This window comes from Tachysurus vachellii, chromosome 12, assembly GCF_030014155.1.
Source record: "Tachysurus vachellii isolate PV-2020 chromosome 12, HZAU_Pvac_v1, whole genome shotgun sequence".
Taxonomy (NCBI): domain Eukaryota; kingdom Metazoa; phylum Chordata; class Actinopteri; order Siluriformes; family Bagridae; genus Tachysurus; species Tachysurus vachellii.
Genome location: NC_083471.1, coordinates 4,448,395 through 4,468,846, shown reverse-complemented (window position 1 = coordinate 4,468,846; position 20,452 = coordinate 4,448,395). Strand labels below are relative to the sequence as shown.

Genomic DNA, 20,452 nt, shown 5'->3' with positions numbered 1-20,452 from the left:
CCTATTAGGTAGCTTAAATTTGATTTATTTATTTATTTATTTATTTATTAGTAATCGTAGTATTTATGTTATCATACTGACAGGCGCGTGCATGATTACTGCTTGTAGGCGCGTGCATGATTACTAATTGTAGGCGCGTGCATGATTACTAATTGTAGGCGCGTGCATGATTACTAATTGTTGGCGCGTGCATGATTACTAAGACAGTTAGCATTTGCTACCGCTATAAAACTCGCCATTTTTCCTCTTTGTCCCACAAAGTTTCAGATTGTCTCCCTCTCATCATGTCTTACGTCTTATTGAGTTTTAAACACGGTTAAATGCTTTTCCCTGGCTGTACCGAGCTCTTTATCGAGTCTGACACATTAGCTGTGTTTACGACATTTAGTGTTTATTTTTCACTACATTAAGCAGTAGAAAGTTTGAAGAAGTCATCGTTCTTAATCCTTGGTGAAATTAGTGTGACATTAGCCTCGTTAGGTAGCAATAACAGGCTATAAATTTGCGCCCTTGTACCATAAGTTAGGGCAAGGATTTGATACCAAAAAGAATCGATTCCACGGTTTCATGTATTTGGGAAAGTATCGGTTCTTCACACTGCGGCTGTGTAAACAAGTAACAGAGAACTATATCATTTCAACTAGTTTAAATTTATTGTCAATCATTAAGTCACCCTCAGGTTCTGAGTGATTCCTACTTGCCTTTTGGGCCATAAACTGCTAAAGAATACCTTTTTAATAAGAGTTGCCTTTTTGTACAATATGGTTGTAAGATGTATTTTCACAAACTCAGGACTAGATCATGGTGCTGAACTTCCCACAGCTTGCTTTCATCGCACCAACAAAATGCTTTCATGAAATTCAGCTGTAAATGTCTTTCATAACTGGCTATAAGCTAGACTGTCTGTATAATAGTGGCATTTATTGCAAATACTGTGTCATCTATCATTTCATGACATTTCATTAAAATAAAAGGCCTTTCTTTTTTTTCTTTTTTCTTTCCAGAACTACAGTTATTACAAAACTAATGCTTTCTTTTTCACTTCAGAGTTCTCTTACAGAGTCTCAGGTGACTCAGAAGGTGAAAGTGGAGCCTCATCACATTTTCAGTTTGCACCAGGAATCAAGAAACAACTTAGTTTTTTTGGATGAGAAAACCATCATTTTTCCTAGTGGAAACAATTGTGTGATCTACAATGTCCATAAGCATGTGGCTAAGTTTATTCGAGGTAAGCCGGATAATATCTGCACTTCCTGTATGACCTGTTTTAAAACAACCTAGGCGTTTATCACTGACCAATACATTTTTCTTTTCCCACTGTACAATGTATATTTCCCCTCAAAAGCACTGCAGTGTTTTTAATGCACAATTGTATACAGTTGCATTCAAAACGTGAAGTGGTTTTTTTGTACACGAGCCACAAGTTAACAAATCAGAAGCTTTGGTTATGACATGGTAAATACATCTGAAGTATATTTCTAACATCAAAATGTTACCCCACAGGACTAATGCTATACCAACATGAGCAACAGGGCATACGTGCTCTGGCTATTAGCCCTGACCGGCGCTACCTGGCTGTGTCAGAAAGTGGAATACAGTGCACTGTCTCTGTCTATGACTTACAAAGTGAAGAGTGCACTAGTGTGCAGATACTGATGGCCAACGGCTTCAGCATCCAGGAGTTTGTTTGTATGGCATTTTCTGCTGATTCCAAGTACCTACTGTGCCAGGCTGGAGGACCCGAGTGGAACCTCTTCTACTGGGAGTGGGAGAAGGACAAGCTCATTGCCATCGTAGAGACCACAAAGCTTGGCTTTGTCAATCAGGTAAACACTCTGAATGTCTTGTAGATGTTGGTGAAAAGTAAGTGGATTTTATAATATGTAATACAGAATACTGATGATTCTACACCAAATACATGCATAGAACCACCCGGAAACTAAAAACTCTATCTATTAATGTCCTTTATTCATTTATTTATTGCTGGTGTTTACAGAAAATGATAGAGTTTAGCTTATGATCATTAACCCATAACATTAACTTTTCACATTAATAGCCTCACAGTTGTGTGTTTAAATGAGTGTGTATAGTGATTGTTGCTTTTTCTTAATCCCAGGTCAGCTTTAATCCAGTGGACAACACACAGATTTGTGTGAGCGGAAGTTACGTCTTCAGCGTTTTTAAACTAGAGAACGACTGCCTGAAAAAGATCAGCATGTTTTCGGTTGACTGTGAATGCATCAAGTCCCATGCGTGGCTGTCTGAGAATAGCATTGTCTCAGGGACGAAAACGGGAAACCTCCTGCTGGTGAAGGATGAAATGTTGTTTAGTCTGACGAGTCCTTCTGAGAGGTAGCAACAGAGATAGATGCAGTGAATCTCTCCAGCATCATCTTGTTGGGATGATAGGATTATTTCTTACACTTTATCTCCCTCTACAGGCAAATAGAGAATAGTGAAACTTCATCTACATCTGCACTGCCGGGTATCACTACCATCACGGCATACTCTAAAGGCTTTGCCTGTACAGGCAGCCTGGGGGAAGTTTGTATTTATGAGAAAACTGGGGAGTATGGCTATACAAAAACCCTGGTAATAAAAGTGAGTGGATTCATATTTAATATTTTGCTTTTATGCAATAGCAGTTTACAAAGTGATATAGCCGAGCAAATTCATTGTTAATGCTCCTGCTGAAGAGATAACCCGAGTCTGAGGGTAAATAATAATAAGACCTGTGTTCTGATCTGCAGATTCCTCAGGACCCGTGCAGCAGTGAGCCGAGTGTGTCGGCACAGCAGGAGGTCAAATCAATTTGTCTGAGCCCCTCAGAGGAGACGCTGGCCATAAGCACACGGCAAGGCCAGATCTACCACTTCAACCTCGCCTCTGTTGAGAATAGACAGGTAATAAAACAGCAAAGGCTGTGATAAGTATACAGTAATAAACAATGACATTTATACCATGTTATACTAGTATAAAAAAGTGTTTTATCTATTCTGCTCTATTGAAATTCACTGTACTGACTCTCTGTGCTTATTTTAACAGAGTAAGCAGGCCAACTTTGAGTACCTGTTCCACTTAATTCACTCAGGGAGCATCACAGATCTGTCCGTCTGCTTCTTCAAACCCCTCTTCGCCACCTGCTCAAAGGATAACTCCGTGCACATCTGGAACTACAAGACCAAGTAGGAGCTTTTAATGGTTTTTTTTTTGTTTTTTTTTGTTTGTTTTTTTTATCAAAACAAAATCCATTAGAGTTTATTTCCTGTTACATATTTCTGACTGTATGGTGATGTTTTGTTGTATTTTTCTGAAGTTCTCTAGAGCTGCATCAGCAGTTTCCTGAAGAGCCAAACTGTATCTCACTGCACCCAAATGGCCTCTCCATTCTGGTGGGCTTCTCTGATAAAGTCCTCCTCATGAACCTGTTGGTTGACCAATTCCGCACTGTTCAGGAGTTTGACATACACGACTGCAGTGAGGTAGGTACTCACTAACATTTGGATTGAGACTATACAAGTCTGCAAATTGGGTATACAGAAGTATTGTGAAAATCTAAAAGGCTTGTCATAGTAAATGCCATAGACGGGTCCTACAGCACAGGTTGCCTGTTGTCTTCGCTTCTGCTACATAGCTATTTGCGCCTGTTACCCATTCAACAACAATACTTCTGTTTTAAAATAAAATTTACAGTTGCACATATAGTACAGAAATGCACACAAGAGACAAGAGTGTTATCAAATTCTCTCAAATAAGATCTCATAAGTATAAAATGAAAGCATGCATAGTCAACAGAACTTAAGTGTTGTCTGAATAAACAGGAGGGACACACATTTAACACAACATGAAATACAGTTATGTTAATATTACAATAAAGGAGGGTTCAATCGACGTGTTTCCACAGTGCGTCTTCAACCACGATGGCAACCTGTTCGCCACTGTCAGCGAAAACCTGATAAGCATCATCAACTTCAGAACAGGAGGAAAAGTGGAGCTGAAAGGCCACAATGGCAAAGTCAGTATGTTTCACGTGAACATTTTTGCAAAACCTTTTTGCAAATATTTGAAATTGTAATGAAGACCATTACTAAGTATCCATGACTCAGATATCTTGTTCTGATCCTTCAGGTGCAGTCAGTGAAGTGGCGTGAAGACTCCTGTTACCTGGTGTCAAATGGGTTGGACGGCACTGTGTTTGAGTGGAACGCTCTGACAGGTGCCCGTAAGTCTCTAAAGACGCAGAAATCGTTCTCCTTTACAGACATGACGTTCTCGGCTAGCAATAAGAGCATCATCTCTGTAGGCGATTCCATGCTAAAGGAGTTCCGAGATGGAGAGGCAAGTAAAAAATCATGTGGAAATTTGAAAGGCAGATAAAGTAACAATTACAGCAGCTCAACTGCGTGACACATTAAGCTTTAATTCAAGCTTCTTATTTAAAGCCACATTTTGTATAGAATTTTATCAAGCCTGTACTGTATATTGTAAAAATCTACTATAAAACATCTTAGCAGGTGCTACAGTTTGTACAAAATTATATAGATGCAAAATTTTTGCATCAAACAAATATTGAAACCAGCTGATGCTTAAAATAATTTATTCTCTGTGATTGGTCAGAATTACTTGATTTGTATGTGTTTTTGTTTCCTAAGGTCCTAAGAGAAATTACCTCAGTTAACGAGACCTACACAGCCATCTCCATGACTCAGTCTGGCCAGGCAGTCTTTGTAGGGACGTCTGCCGGCATTCTCAGAGTCGCTCAGTACCCGTTTGAAGAGGAGATATCCTGGACGGAGCTTCAGGCACATTCTGGTCCCATCACCAAAGTAAGTGCTGTGTCATGATGATGTGCATCGTAAGAGAGAACGAAAACAAAATTGCGTCCAAGAACAGCTAGCATGTTCTGTGTGTGACTGCTCTTGAACGAGTGATTTATTTAGCTAATGATGGTTATGTCTGTTCTTGTTGCTTTTAACAAATCTATTTTCTAATCTGTCTAATTCAACGTTTTTTATTTCATTGTGTTCACAGATGGTCGTCACGCCTGGTGATCAGTATCTGTTGACTGCCTCAGAGGACGGCTCCCTGCTTATCTGGTCAATCACTGACCAGGATGGATGCAAGTTGAGCATGGTGAAAGAAACATGCTTTACCGAGGAGGAGGAGGAGGAGGAGGAGGAGAAGGACGAGGAGGTCCTCTGTAGCAAGGCTTTTCTAGAGAAAAAGGTAAATATGACCATGAAGTGAGCTTGAATATAATGTAGTGATGATTCCCAGTATAGTATCTTTCACAGTGTACTGTATAAGCCTAAGCTTTGCTTTTATGTCTAGCCTCTGATTATATTTATGCATTCAATTTCTGTCATCATATAGGACCAGAGAGTACTTGAGGTTCGTGCCCAGATGGAGTTGCTAAAGGAGGAGATGGATTGCAAGCTTAATCAGACTCACATGGACTATGAGATAAAGCTTGACAAAGTCAGAGAGTGCTTCCTCAAAGAGATTGATGATCTAAAAGGCATAATCCGGGTTAGAATTTAAGATTGTCTGAAAATTTAGCTGTAAGCCTCAATAGTGACATTAAGGCACTCTGATAATAAAACAGTAGAAAATTATCATGAATGTAATATTAGATCTTTATATAATAATTAAACATTGTATATATCTCACTGTAGATGCTGAATACTGAGATGGAGGAACAGAAGGTTTCTCAGAAGAAGGCCCTGGCTGAGACGATAGAGAAACATGCTGAAGAGCTGAAGGATCAGAGTAAATACACTCAGTTTATTCTACACTGTCTCTTCATATTACCGTCAAACTTAGCGTCAAACCATATTCGATTTAAAATGTTTGGCTAATTTTGTTCCCAGAAAAAAGATTTGAAAAAAAGTTGTTAAAATGCTACAACAACCGGCTTACGATGAGGCAGAAATACGAGCAGAAACTATGCGAGCAAGATAAAAACCGTTTCCAGACCAGTATGGATATGAAACGGGGCTATGATCAGAGGCTTCAGCAGGTAAAGAAAGTCATACTGCTGTTCTGCTTCCTTTCTGCTTATTTCCTCATCTTCAGACCATACCGCTGAATCTGTATCCTAAAATGTCTTGTTTTGTAATTATTTATTTGGTCCAGTCTCCCTAAACCCTCTTCCATGTATTCTTACTAGTTTTCCCAGGTATTAATCAATCTGACATACTGTATAGTGCACTAGATAGGGTGCCTACATTAAGAGAAGTTTACATCTTCTTCACTTTACAGGAACAGGACAAGACGAGGTACGCTGAAGAGAAGCTGAAGGAACTGCAGGAGAAAGTTGACTCCAACTTCAAAGATGTCTTTCTCCAAAAAGATCAGGAACTGCAGGCAGAGAAGGAGACCAACGAGCGTCTACAGGATGAAATGAAGCTCATGGAAAAACAGGTGTGTGGTTTGAGATTTTTTTTTTTCTTCAATATAGTTGCGGAGCAAAAAAATGTATGGTTATATAAATGAAAGTATGATTGGTTGGTGTGGAAATCAATCACGATGTGACTAATTAATGTTTTGCATGTGTTTGTTTTAAGGTAATGCAGTTCTGGAAGGTAAAAGGAGAGATTCAGGAGCAGTGCCTTGACCTCACTCGGGTATTATTATTATTATTATTATTATTATTATTATTATTATTGGTAGTAGTAGTAGTATGAATATGTAGCTTATCAGAAGATGTTTATTTTAGCTCGAGGCTAAGGTTATGGAGATAAATGTCAAGGACAAGGAGACCATTGAACGCCTCCAGCAAAAGATAAAAAAACAGGAAGAAGAGCTGTGCACAGAAAAGAAGCAGGTTTGATTCAACACACTATGCTTTGTTCATTATTAATGATAATGTATCTGATCGTTTCCTGTAGGTTTTTGTGACATTGCATTTTGTGATTAGGTCCGTTTCTGTAATTGTATTCAGGGTTCCTATTTAATTGTTTTAGTACTTATGTATATTTAGTACATGTTGTTATTACACATATTACTAATGATACGGATAATTCTATAGGTCAGAAACATGAAGGCTCTTGTGCAGAGGATGAAGGCCGACATCAAAAACTGCTCAAGTTTTGTCGACCAGCCGCACCAGCTGAAGGCAAACTTCATCAGACTCGATAAGTCCTACAACCATAAACCGGATGTGAGATTAACGCACACACAAAGTATTTATAAGTGTTAATACATCTAATACACACGTGTGTTTATATACGCACTCACACACAACTCAGTACACATGTACCTGACTGGCTGTCATGACTACAAACATTTTAGATGAGATTCAGGGTGAAGTCTGAGGTCGTTCAAGAGACCAGGCAGAGGGAACAGCTGCAAAGTCCAGCGGTTTCTCTGGAACAAAAGCAGGCTGTGGAGTCCAAAACTCAGCAAGCAGATTGCTCCAAGATGCTGAAGGTACTGTATGAAGGACCTCTTATTAATGGGTTAACTAATTCAGTGTTTATTTGCGCTTTCATATTGCTTGTGTATATATGAAGTAAAAAAGAAGCCCAAAACCAACACAGGCTACATTCATTAATGCTAACTAAACACTTACTAAACACTAAGTTGATGTACATTAACCATATTGAAGGTTTACATTGACATTATTTAACACCCCAAAATTCTATTAAGACTGTAATATATGTAATGAATGCATGGACCAGCTTTGTTTAGTAAATACGCCATATTGTGTATAGGAATCATATTCAGTCCAGACTTAGGATCTTCAGTTTATTCTTTGTCCATCTTCACTTTACAGCAGCTGATGGAGTTTGAGTCTGAGGAAGCACAGAAGCTCGTGAACAAGGACAGTACAGCTGAGCTCGCTGAATTCTGCCTCAGATACAAACAGGAGCTTCAGGCGGCGCAGGAGACCTGCAGCCAACTTAAATATGAAATAAAGCTCATGGAGAAACAGGTGTGTGGTTTGAGTTTTGTGCAGATCAACACAAAAGAAAAACTTTGTTATAATTATAACGTAATTAAATATTGTTTTAATACATGGTACATACGTGCCTTACGACTTCACATCTCTGAACAACATAAAAAAACTATGATTCAATTTCGATGCAAAAGTTTACATGTGGTCAACGGCAGCAGTTCGCACAGTGTAATTAATCTGTGTGTTTGTTGTAAGATGGTGCAGTTCTGGAAAATAAAGGAAGAAATTCAGGACCAGAACCTCGAGATCAACATGTTAAAGGAGGAAGTGCAGAGCCTGCATGACCAGCATATGGACGGGAAGAAACTCAGGAAGGAGAAGGAGCAAAAAAAGCCCGTCCAGAAGCAGGTGAGCCTCATGCTGACACTACATCTGCTTTTTGGCAAACATTCAGTTATTCACAATTACAGGATGCTCTGTGGTGGAATAATCTGTTCACGTTGCAATACTGTTTGCTTTGTTTTATTCTGTAAAATGTCGTCAGTAAGAATAACATTTACTTTGGATTTTATTATTATCTATTCTGGTATTACATAACAGTAATTCCATTGTGTAGTTATTCATTTCCAGAGGTCTTTGATGTAAATAACCTTGAATATGCTAACTAGTAAGATACAAAACAATTAAAAGGGAGTCTGTTTTGTCCCTGTAGGAAGTCCACTTCCAAGACTTAGTCGAGATGCACAAGACGAGCAAAACACAGAACAAGGCGGATTTAAAAAGGATCAACAGCCAGTTAGACGAAATATTTAAAGACAGCAATAAACAGATGCGACAAACAGCAGAAACTAATCTTGAGGAAGTGAAGAACAGGATCGAAGAGAAAAAACTGTTCTTAAAAAAGGTGAGGAGTTTAACAGGATGACAGAATGTAGGATTTTATACAGCATCTACACTGCAAGGCTAGAATTGACTATCAATAAGTCAATTGATGGCTAATTAGTGAAAATGAAATGAATGTTTTTACAAGTGAAAGAGTGTACAAACTTTTTTTTGTCTTAGCTCAAGTCTGAGGTGAAGGAAATCAACAGCAAGAACCAGGAGACCATACACAACCTGAAGGAGGAGCTGAAAGTCAAGGATAATGAGTTATGTACAGAGAGGCAGAGGGTATGTACGTGCATTAATGACTTGAACAATAATTCCTATGTAGCCGTGTTAACAAATGCCTAAATCGAATGACTCGTTTTTCCAGTACCAGGATTCTGCATTCAGTTATTACTTATATTATTGATAACATGCATAATAAGCATTACAATTTAACCACCATTAACATTGTTTGTAATGTCTTTGTTTCCTCAGATTAAAAGACTAAAGGCTTTGTTGGACAGGATCAAGGCTGACATTCAGACCTGCTCAGACGTCATCCAGCAGCCAAAACTGCTGAAGGAGAGCATCCTTAAGCTCCACAAAAGCTACATCAAAGAGGCTGAGGTGAGATTAATAGACATGTAGAGACAATAGACAACCCCTGAAATAATGAAATGAAAGTGACGTGACATACAGCTAAGTACGGTGACCCATACTCAGAATTCGTTCTCTGCATTTAACCCATCCAAAGTGCACACACACAGCAGTGAACACACACACACCGTGAACACACACCCGGAGCAGTGGGCAACCATTTATGGTGAGGCGCCCGGGGAGCATTTGGGGAGGGTTCGGTGCCTTGCTCAAGGACACCTCAGTCATGGCCGGCCCGAGACTCGAACCCATAACCCTAAGGGTGCTGCACACGTTGCCTTGTGCAGCGCGGAATCCGCTGTTGTCTTCGTCTGGTTTGTCTTTGTCCTGTTTAGTGTTTTTTAAGTTAATAAATCCTGTTTTTGTTAAGCTGTCCTGCATTTGGGTCCGTTTTTACCCCCATGTTCGTGACAGCTGTATCATAATTATTAAGGAATTCTTTCCAAATAAATCAAAAGACATAATTTATGCTTTGAAGATATTCTCTCATACTGTTTAAAAGTTGGTTTGAAGCTATGTACATGTTCCATACAATTAACGAGCAGTTTATTACATACACTTTGACATGGTTTTGCATGTGTATAGATAATTGCCATGCCAACTGAAGAAAAGAACCACAGAGGAAGGACACGGGACAGCAGGACTACAAAGATTCATGCGCCTGGCAGCAGTAAGTAACAAGATTTAATTTATATTCATTACAACATCATGCACAATATTTAGATTTTTTTTAAAGCATCTAAAATGAGACACATCATTGTGAAAACTTGGTTTAAAAGAATATGTACTTTATTTCTATTTCAGCATCAGTGAGGGACTCACTGAAAAGTGGAAGAAGCTCCGTGACCCTGTCCAAGTCGCCATACATGAGGAGCCAAACGCCAAAGCTGGATATTCTTAAAATCATGGACCTTCCACCCATAAACACTAGAAACATCCAGTGATTGCAAGGGTGGTGTTGAACACTCAGATGTAGGATATAGTGGGAGGGTCCTGAGCTATCTCCAGGAGTGCTCCACTGAAAACCACCAATCATAAGCTGTGGAAAAGAAATAAATAATTAATAATACATTTCAAATAAAAGCTGTGAAAATAAAAATTGTGATTGTGAATTGTTAAAGGTTTCTTGATTGTCATCGAGTGCCTGAGCGAGACAGAACACAAACATACTCACATAGAGAGTGTAGAGGAAAATGGCCTCAAAGGGAATGTGTTCAAGGAGAGTTGTGGATAAAGGTCAGGCTCTGCAGGGTTATGACTTAATGTGACTTAATGACTTATTATTCTAATAAAGTGCCTTTGAGACTTTACAATTAAAAGACTATTAAAAATGAATGTCGGTCAAGTTCCAGCACATTTTATAAATTAACTGCAAGTGGAGTGGGGGGCATGGTGGCTTAGTGGTTAGCACGTTCGCCTCACACCTCCAGGGTTCAATTCCCGCCTCCGCCTTGTGTGTGTGGAGTTTGCATGTTCTCCCCGTGCCTCGGGGGTTTCCACCGGGTACTCCGGTTTCCTCCCCCGGTCCAAAGACATGCATGGTAGGTTGATTGGCATCTCTGGAAAATTGTCCGTAGTGTGTGATTGTGTGAGTGAATGAGAGTGTGTGTGTGTGCCCTGCGATGGGTTGGCACTCCATCCAGGGTGTATCCTGCCTCGATGCCCGATGACGCCTGAGATAGGCACAGGCTCCCCGTGACCCGAGAATAGTTCAGATAAGCGGTAGAAAACGAATGGATGGATGAATGAATGTACAATGTACAATAAATCCACATTTCCAAGCTGTCAGACAAATTTGTTTACAAGGATTTGCTAACTTGATAAAATATTTTTTTTCATAAAAGATGAAGAAAAAATATTTTATCAAGTTAGCAAATCCTTGCAGCAGATATTTTAACCTCCATTCCAGAAAGATAAAATGGGGTTGGGGATGTCACTGAGTACATCAGTCGGTTTCTTAAAAAAAAACATTGACCCTATAATAACAGGGTGGAAATCAATTACAGGGGCAAATGCAAAAATGTTTAATATTTTTATGAAAATAGAATCTAAATGATCAAAATTACTTGTTATCCAAGAGCATTTGAGGACAATAAGAAATTATACAAAATAATTTTAATTTAATGTTATTAATCCATGTTTACACTAACTGAAACTGATCAATGTTTATTAATATTAACAATGATGATGATGATGATAATAATAATAATAATAATAATAATAAGAAGAAGAAGAAGAAGAAGAAGAAGAAGAATAATAAACTAACACATTATGTAACTTTATTGAGTATATTAAAAGCAAAACTGGACATGAAATAAATTTTTTAACACACAGGAATTCTAGTGTTTGGGACAAAGCTGTAATGTTCATCAGTATATTCACCAACAATTGTGTTTCCTGAAACTTACAGGAAGTCATAAAAACACATTTACCACATGTGAGGTGAGGAGAACATAGAGGCTGGTCAAGAGTGATTATGAAAAGTAAGATTAATCAGAGGAGTATAATTTTAATTATATACATGTTTTATAGTTTTAAATGTTTTTAAAAGAGATTTTATTTACTTAATAATTTATTCTGGGGGGCACGGTGGCTTAGTGGTTAGCACGTTCGCCTCACACCTCCAGGGTCGGGGTTCGGTTCCCGCTTCCGCCTTGTGTGTGTGGAGTTTGCATGTTCTCCCCGTGCCTCGGGGGTTTCCTCCGGGTACTCCGGTTTCCTCCCCCGGTCCAAAGACATGCATGGTAGGTTGATTGGCATCTCTGGAAAATTGTCCGTAGTGTGTGATTGCGTGAGTGAATGAGAGTGTGTGTGTGTGTGTGTGTGTGTGTGTGTGTGTGTGTGTGTGTGCCCTGCGATGGGTTGGCACTCCGTCCAGGGTGTATCCTGCCTTGATGCCCGATGACGCCTGAGATAGGCACAGGCTCCCCGTGACCCGAGGTAGTTCGGATAAGCGGTAGAAGATGAATGAATGAATGAATAATTTATTCTTTGATTAGAGGGCTACGGCTTAGTGACTAAGTGGCGACATCTTGTGTCTCGCAGCTGGTACTACAGCTGGGCTACAGATAATTATTTGGGAGATTCAGTTTAAATACTATAAATAATTGTATTGATGTAAAATTTTGTTTATTTATTAAAAAACCACATTCAGTCCATGCAGATTTAACAATCCACCCCTTTTTATTTTTGCTCAAGGTTTTAACAAGTCACAAACAAGAACTTCTTACACAAACCTATTTACACAAAAGCCTTTTAGCACATTCATTTCTTAACATTATATATGTAAGAATGGGACACATAAGATGAGAAAAACGAACACTCAAAATATAGTTTGCAAATTTATCCATCAGCTGTTATTAATGATTAACAGAAAAAGTGAATGCAGAACAATACCCTTAGCTAACATAATGAAGGTGAATATGAAGCAATTATCTGGAACATTTTCCCTTTTTTAACAGTAAAATTAAACACATACAAAGAAAGAATCTTATGAATGAACATGGTGTGTATTTATTATATTTTCAGCATTATTCTATAATATCTGAGAATATTTACATCACATTAGTTTGTTATAATGTTGGTGTGCTCAGTTTTCTCTCCAGTGTTAATCTGGACCTGAGCTGCTCTGGCTGTGTTAATGTGTTATTTAATACAGAAAGTGACAAGATCAGGTTCAGGCTGTGGAAAGACAGAAGAGGAAAATTACACATATAACACAAATTCTGTGAGTTTTGCTGTTTACTCCAAGAAGCAGGTAAAATCCTGTAAAGACGACACAAATCTCCAAATCTGACTTCTTTCTTTACACCATGTGTTGTTCTGATAGAAGCAGCAGAAGATCATTTCCTATAACTCAGTGTTCAGTGAAAGCATGTGTGGGTCATGTGTGTTACCTGCAGTGTATCACAAATACAACAAAAGCTCTAAAGGTAGAAACAGATCTGTTATAACTCATTTTACGTTTGCCAACCTGATCTGTTGGCTTTCCCTTACAGTCTGGACGTCCTTCAGTAATCACGTTCTCTCCACATGTTCCTGGTGAAGAGAAAAAATAAACCCTCAGAAATCACACCTCTAGTGTTAACAACAATATTTTACTGTCTGAAGTGATCAAGTAAAGTGTGGAGGCTGCAGTTCTGTTTGACTCACACTCACATGTGACTGACATTTAACAGTAAACTCAGTGACACGTGTGTGTGTGTTTGTATGTGTGTGTTTGTGTGTGTGTGTCCTTTTAAACATCCAACAAACAGAATAGTAAAACTGTGTGTTAATAATTTAATGTAAGAATGTAGATGTTTTTTCACTTCTGAATAAAAAGGAAAGTTATGTCAACTAGAAGGAGGCTGCTGTGAGTTTGTTGTTTATCTTGTTCCAGTGTAGTTGAGGATGATGCAGGTGGAGAGTTTGTGGTTTTACTTGGAGGCTGTTCTGATGTAGGTCTTCTGTCTGTTTTCCCTGAGCGTGTTGAAGTTTCTCTTCTTTCTCCTGAAAAGACAAACCTTAATAAATCTAAAGACTGTTTTTAATCACTGTTAGTAATATGGCACATGACACTCACACAGTTATTAATGAAACAATGTCTGTAAAAACCTCCTTAAAAATAAAAGGTAGCATAATTAGGTTCATGTTAATGAGGTTAAATGACACCTAAACAACTGATATGAACCTACATGAAGATTTATAAAGTGTAAAGTGTCAGGTGATGTGAAAACAGAAAATTGACAAAGATATCAGATATACATTTCTATATTTTATTTCTCTGACTGTAAATTAGAAGAAAACACAAAGTCAGAATAAACAACATGACACTGACACCTTCTGAAGCTTTTATTAATGTTTATGTAGGTTTATGTCAGTAGTAATGAAGGTGTATTCTGAAGGCTGTGATCTCTCTGGTGATGATAATCAGACAGAAAATCACATGACACAAAGGTGTTTCTGTGCTGTTACCCTGCTCCTGCTCTGACCTGCACACCAAATAGGTGTCATTTTAATGTGACACACTATGACTCGTAGAGTAAAACTATCAGTTATAGTAAATTTAGTAGACATGTTTGTTACATATGTGACTAATTCAGTTCTTATCAGGTCTGTTTGCACACTAAATATAAACTTTTATTGAGTATTTAAATGTTTTACCTTTAACATTAATCCTGATGTCTCTGTATTCCTCTAATCCAGTGCTGCACCTGTAGACTCTCTGATCCTCTTCTCTCAGGTCAGATATGAGCAGAGACAGATTACCAGGAGAAATGTGATTAAACAGCTGAAGTCTGTCACGATAGAGCTCATCTTTTAACACGTCAGTCCAGTGTCCTGTTCTGTTAGTCGTCCAGGTGAATGTCTGTAGATTGGTGTGCAGGTCAGAGCAGGAGCAGGGTAACAGAACTGAACCACCAGGGTGTCCATTGATAACTACCTGATGTTTATCACCAGAGAGATCACAGCCTACAGACACAAACATACAAACACTCAGAATCTACTGAATACAATATAAAGTACAAAGATCAGGACTGAAACATGGACCCTGGAGCTGTGAGGAGACAACACTACACACTGCATGGTGAAAAGTACACGTGAAATATAAGCTGTAGAGACACATAGTTTTGTTTGCTGTTGAGTTTGACTTAGAAAATAATTCATGATATTTTAAAGTTGATGTTATTCAATGCTTGTGTAAAATTAAAGAAAAGTGATACATAATTCAGTCCACATTCACACCGCTGCTGTGTTCACTGTGTGAAAATTTAAAAATGTGAACACAGTATTGAGAAATAGATTTAACCAAAAAATGTAAATAAAGCACAAAGTAGGAGGTGAAGCTGGTGATCACTGAACCGTCACTGATAAATAAAGTTAAAATATTACTTAAGGGACTTTTTCATAGGGCTAAATGGCTCCGAAATAAACTCCTAATAATAAGTGACATGAACCTAAATCAAGATTTATAAAGACATGTATTTAAAAAGACTTCCTAAAGCTGATGTACAGACTGTGTTCATCAATGTTCATGTTAAATTGATATAAACACCAGGTCTAGTGTGTTATGTAGAGTTTCTTTGACTGTAAATTAGAGTTTGGTTTTAATGTTTAATGTCATATTAAAATTTATTCTGATGTATCAGATATTAAGATAAAAAAACTCAACAAGTTGACAGTGACGTCTAGTGAAGTCTTTATTACTGTTTATGTCTTATGTCAGTTGACATGTAGCTCTATAAACACTACAATGTTATGAGAATAAATCTTAGTTTAGACTGAGAAATATCACAAATCCAATCCAACACCAGTCCAAAGTTCAGGTCAGTCTGATAACATAATCAGTATTTAATATCATTTATAACTTAATACTGATGTGTCACTATATGACGCCTAAATTAATTCCCCTTCATGGTAAATGGAGTAGACATTTTATTACATATGTAACTATACTTCATTTTATGTATGATCAAGGATGATTTTACACTAAATATAAACTTTAATTGTGTATTTAAATCATTTACCTTCACCATAAATAGCCATGTCTATGTATCCCTTCTCAGTGATGCACCTGTAGTCTCCCCCATCCTCTTCTCTCAGGTCAGATATGAGCAGAGACAGATTACCAGGAGAAGTGTTATTAAACAGCTGAAGTCTGCCACGGTAGTGTTCATCATTTAACACGTCAGTCAGACCTTCTGTTCTGTAGAACATCCAGGTGAATGTGTGAGGTTTGGTGTGCAGGTCAGAGCAGGAGCAGAGTAACAGAACTGAACCACCAGGGAGTCCAATGTAAACATGTTTAGTTTGAGCAGAGAGATTACAGCCTACAGACACAAACATACAAACACTCAGAATCTACTGAATACAACATGAAGTACAATATTTTCAAATAAACTATTAAGGAAATATTTATTCTTCAGTACATTTAATTCATAAATTTGGAAATGTACCCTGGACATTTAAATCTCAGCTTTCCAAAGGATTTTTGCTTTATTTTGGCTTTAAACGCAGAAATCGCTCTGAACCGAATACAGATGGGCTAAAACACCACAAGAGGTGTGTTCAAATCCAGAAAATCGTGCTAAAAGTTTTGACCCCCCTCAAGATAAACTGACCCAATCACACGATTACCTTCGGACAGCTATAATGTATGTAACGATGGGTTTATTGTGGATTATTTGAGTGTATTTAGTCATTTTAGAGCTGTTTTATAACCATGAAGCGCTGACTTTTAGCTCTATCGAGGGGAAGCGACTCAGACTGGCATACAGTCATGCGCGCTGTGTCCTGTAGTTAGAGGTGGGGAGACTCCAAAACAAACTGAACACTGTTGGATTTGGATGTAATGAACTCCTATAGTGACATATAAATCAATTATATGAAGTTTTATAGTTCGGTAGCTGAGAAAACTCATATACAGAGGTGTGGAAACATGCACCCACTTGGCACAGGAGTGTGTGCCACTACTAAAACCTCTCTAATGTCTCTGATACACAATAGATCAATAAATCTTGAACCGGTTAATGACGAGATGTTATAAAATAGATTTATGGAGTTTGAATATATATTTAATAACAATATTTTGATATAATGTCGTCAAAGTTCGGGACATTTAAATCCCCTGGACATTTAAATGTACCATCTCAGCTTTCCAAAGGATTTTTTTGCTTTATTTTCACTTTTTAAACGCGGAAATCGCGCTGAACCGAATACAGGTGGGCTAAAACAACACAAGAGGTGTGTTTTCAAATCCAGAAATAAAAGAAAAAAGGAAAATAGTTTATGTAGTGGTTTAAAAAGATCAATATAATTAACTTAATGTGATGTTTATTATTGTTCTAAGTCTGTTGGTTAACTAACAATGTAATTCAAGGAGTGTCCAGTAGGGGGAACTCAAAGGCTGCCGGGAGTAGCTGAGTCAAGCTATGTGTGTCACAGCCAATACAGCTCAGCACACAGACAACAGCACGAGTCCGTGCCTCTTTTTATTAATATATATATATTTTATCCCCTTTTAAAAGGTATGGAATTTTTCCATATGTAGCACCCTGCACACCCAGGGAACGTAGGTGCATACAAAGAAAATTCACTAAAGAAAGCATAGGATAATAGAAAAAACATTAAACTTTATTTAACAAAGCATTAAAATAATTTGGGTCATTCACCCTGACCGGAAACAGCCCACAAGGGCAGCCTCCTTCAAATGGTATAATCAATCAGACAAAAGATAATGGAGCTTCCTACAGGGAAGAGTGGCTTCACTACAAACTGTATGAGCAGTGCTCTCATTAATAATGCACCCTCAAAATCAATACATCACACCATTAAACACACAAAACCTGTTGGGGCTCTACTAATCCCTGTCTCAGATTCCCCAAAGAAGTGGTGGGAAGCTACCCAAGGGGTATAACCAAAGGGTACAGAAAAAAAACCCAGAAAACCAATGTTTTTTTTTTAAAAAGAAAAAGAAAAAAAGGGAAAAAAGAAATAAACAAAATCCCCTAGCCAACCATGAAACCAAATTACACAGACATAATAATTAAAAAAGGAACAAAACACCAGCTGTTTTTACAAAAAAGAAAACCCAAAAGAGAACAGCGACTAGTCACTATCATCCGACAACCTATAACGAAATAGACCTTTTAATGATTACCAATCACACTCAAATAAACAAAACTAAATAAAAAATGAAAACATACCTTAACGAGACGAAACCAACCAATCAAACCGCACGGTGGTCCCGAACATCAACCACCCACGTTCTAAATAAATTAAATCATTTTCATACATCAATCGTACCCAAACACACAAACAAAACAAATGAAACAAAACATACCTTAACAAGCAAAACCAACGAAATCCACAATGATCCTGAGTTTCAAACTATCACATGCTAAAAACACAGGGCCGGCCCTGGCCAATTTGCTGACCTAGGCAAGATTTCACCTGGTGCCCCTGGAATCACAGACAATTGGGTTCCGATCATTTTGTTCATAAACTTACACAGAAACAAACTGCACAGCTTTGTCCTGTTTTTCTTTATTTTGAAAATATTTTGGAAACACACACAAACTATATAAAAAAAACTATATTACGGAGACCTTGCTTTCCTTGCCTTTCTTACAGCAATAAAAAAATATATAATAAATATATAAATAAAATACTTCTCAGGTAATTATATATATATATATATATATATATATATATATATATATATATATATATATATATATATATATATATATATTAATAAGAATAATAATTTGGGCGCACAGGCGCCCCTAGTGGTGGGCGGCGCCCTTAGCATTTGCCTATTCTGCCTATGCGCAGGGCCGGCCCTGTAAAAACATAATAAAATACTTATACGGGGAAAATACACCGGGACTCCCGGTCCCACACAGCTACAAGCCGAGCAACGGGCAATTGCTACCAGGACCCCAGCTGCCCTTCGCTTTCGCCTGTCCTTTAAATAAGTGTGGCTTATTAGAAATCTGTAATAGGGTTAGAGACCCCGCCCCTCTTTGACACCTTGCTACACATACCTTGAAGTCTTCCTTGTCATAAGTTAATATTGCACAGTAGTTTGTAATGTTTTTTTATTTTATTTTTGAACGTGTTTAGAATGTGAGGTAATGGTTTGATTGTCCTGTTAAACATACTAATAGTTTGATTGTCATGGTACACATTATTAAAAATAGAAAACGTTATGAAGATGAACTGAAAATCAGCTAATAATATTATTTTAATAATTTTATTTACTTTTACAAAAAATAAAATATAATCTATTTTAGTAAATTGTGTCAAAGAAATGAAAAGTGATTATATAGGAGAGATCAAATCTACCCTTAATATTGTTATGTTGTTAAATGCATGTAACTAATTCTAAAAAATAAAAACTATAAATATGATGTAGGAAGTGGAGCGACATCTGCAGAAATTCACACATCTATTTCCAGAGTGAAGAAATGACCTACAAGTTACAGGAAGTAACTTTTCTACTATGCTTTATGTGAGTTATTATAGATACATTCACATGATCAAAGCTGAACAGGTCTAAATAAGAACATTATAACACAAGGCATGTTGTGTACGTTTACACATTTTTGAACAGTTTAATGAGAAGAACATGCTGGTCTAAAAATATACAATTTTAGTAAAGATACAAAACCACTAATAAATTACTTGTTAATGTTGTTAATTCTCTAATTAATAAACATTTGACAGTGTTTGGTTTATTTTTTAGGAACAGGGCTGAACTCCAGCCTACTGTAAACCCAGTCTGGACAGAAACCACATGAACTAAACACAAAGCAGCTGAAATAAGAACTGAATAATATTCTCTCTCCTTTCTGTAATAGAAAATAAAATATAACTTCACTCACCTGCAGTGACGTGGAACACGACATACAAAAGATATAAACACTTCATCATTACTGATTCTTCTGAACACACACCAGTCCCTCAGAAACACACACACTGACACACTGACTGAGTGTCTCTCCTTATACACTTTGGTTTTCAGGAAACCACAACAACCACTGTGTCATTTGTCATTTTAAAAAAAAAAATTAACACTTACTCCATTGCAAACACAGACACACACACACACACACACACAAAATATATATATATAATTTACAACCCAAACATATCCTTAAGATATTTGAGAAGATGTAAAACATTAAAAAAAATAATAAATAATAAAATAATAATAATAATAAACAACTGGGCATGAGCTGCAACATAAACTTCACTTTATAGCACACAGGAATTCTAGTGTTTGGGACAAAGCTGTAATGTTCATCAGTATATTCACCAACAATTGTGTTTCCTGAAACTTACAGGAAGTCATAAAAACACATTTACCACATGTGAGCTGAGGAGAACATAGAGGCTGGTCAAGAGTGATTATGAAAAGTAAGATTAATCAGAGGAGTATAATTTTAATTATTAACCTGTTTTACAGTTTAAAATGTTTTTAAAAAGTGATTAAAATTATTTATTTATTCTTTGATTATAAAGCTACAGCTTAGTGACTAG

The 20,452-nt window shown here is 37.3% G+C and overlaps 2 protein-coding genes across 6 annotated transcripts; one reads left to right on the top strand and one right to left on the bottom strand.

The window, feature by feature from the left end:
* Positions 1-567: 567 nt before the first annotated feature.
* LOC132854994 (cilia- and flagella-associated protein 57-like) lies at positions 568-10,443 on the top strand. Its single transcript, XM_060883686.1, has 27 exons — positions 568-615; positions 1,048-1,228; positions 1,504-1,826; positions 2,117-2,352; positions 2,484-2,601; positions 2,751-2,903; positions 3,046-3,185; positions 3,317-3,482; positions 3,905-4,015; positions 4,129-4,338; positions 4,653-4,826; positions 5,032-5,226; positions 5,374-5,529; positions 5,676-5,769; positions 5,871-6,019; positions 6,262-6,423; positions 6,567-6,626; positions 6,719-6,826; positions 7,031-7,162; positions 7,294-7,431; positions 7,778-7,936; positions 8,156-8,308; positions 8,613-8,804; positions 8,963-9,070; positions 9,263-9,394; positions 10,010-10,094; positions 10,229-10,443. Exons 1-27 carry the CDS (start codon positions 568-570, stop codon positions 10,366-10,368), a joined length of 4,023 nt encoding a protein of 1,340 aa, XP_060739669.1. The 3' UTR covers positions 10,369-10,443.
* Positions 10,444-12,606: 2,163 nt separating this feature from the next.
* Positions 12,607-19,886, bottom strand: LOC132854704 (uncharacterized). Of its 5 annotated transcripts, XM_060883278.1 has the most exons (6): positions 19,795-19,886; positions 15,934-16,236; positions 14,570-14,878; positions 13,847-13,915; positions 13,398-13,462; positions 12,607-13,105 (listed from the first exon to the last, which is right to left on the bottom strand). In XM_060883278.1, exons 1-6 carry the CDS (start codon positions 19,841-19,843, stop codon positions 13,070-13,072), a joined length of 831 nt encoding a protein of 276 aa, XP_060739261.1. In that variant the 5' UTR covers positions 19,844-19,886; the 3' UTR covers positions 12,607-13,069. The 5 variants fall into 5 exon arrangements, with proteins under 5 accessions (XP_060739261.1, XP_060739262.1, XP_060739263.1 ...); XM_060883279.1 differs by lacking the exon at positions 13,847-13,915; XM_060883280.1 differs by lacking the exons at positions 12,607-13,105; positions 13,398-13,462; positions 19,795-19,886 and adding exons at positions 18,112-18,174; positions 18,249-18,325 and having other exon boundaries at positions 13,473-13,915.
* Between the last annotated feature and the right edge of the window lie 566 nt (positions 19,887-20,452).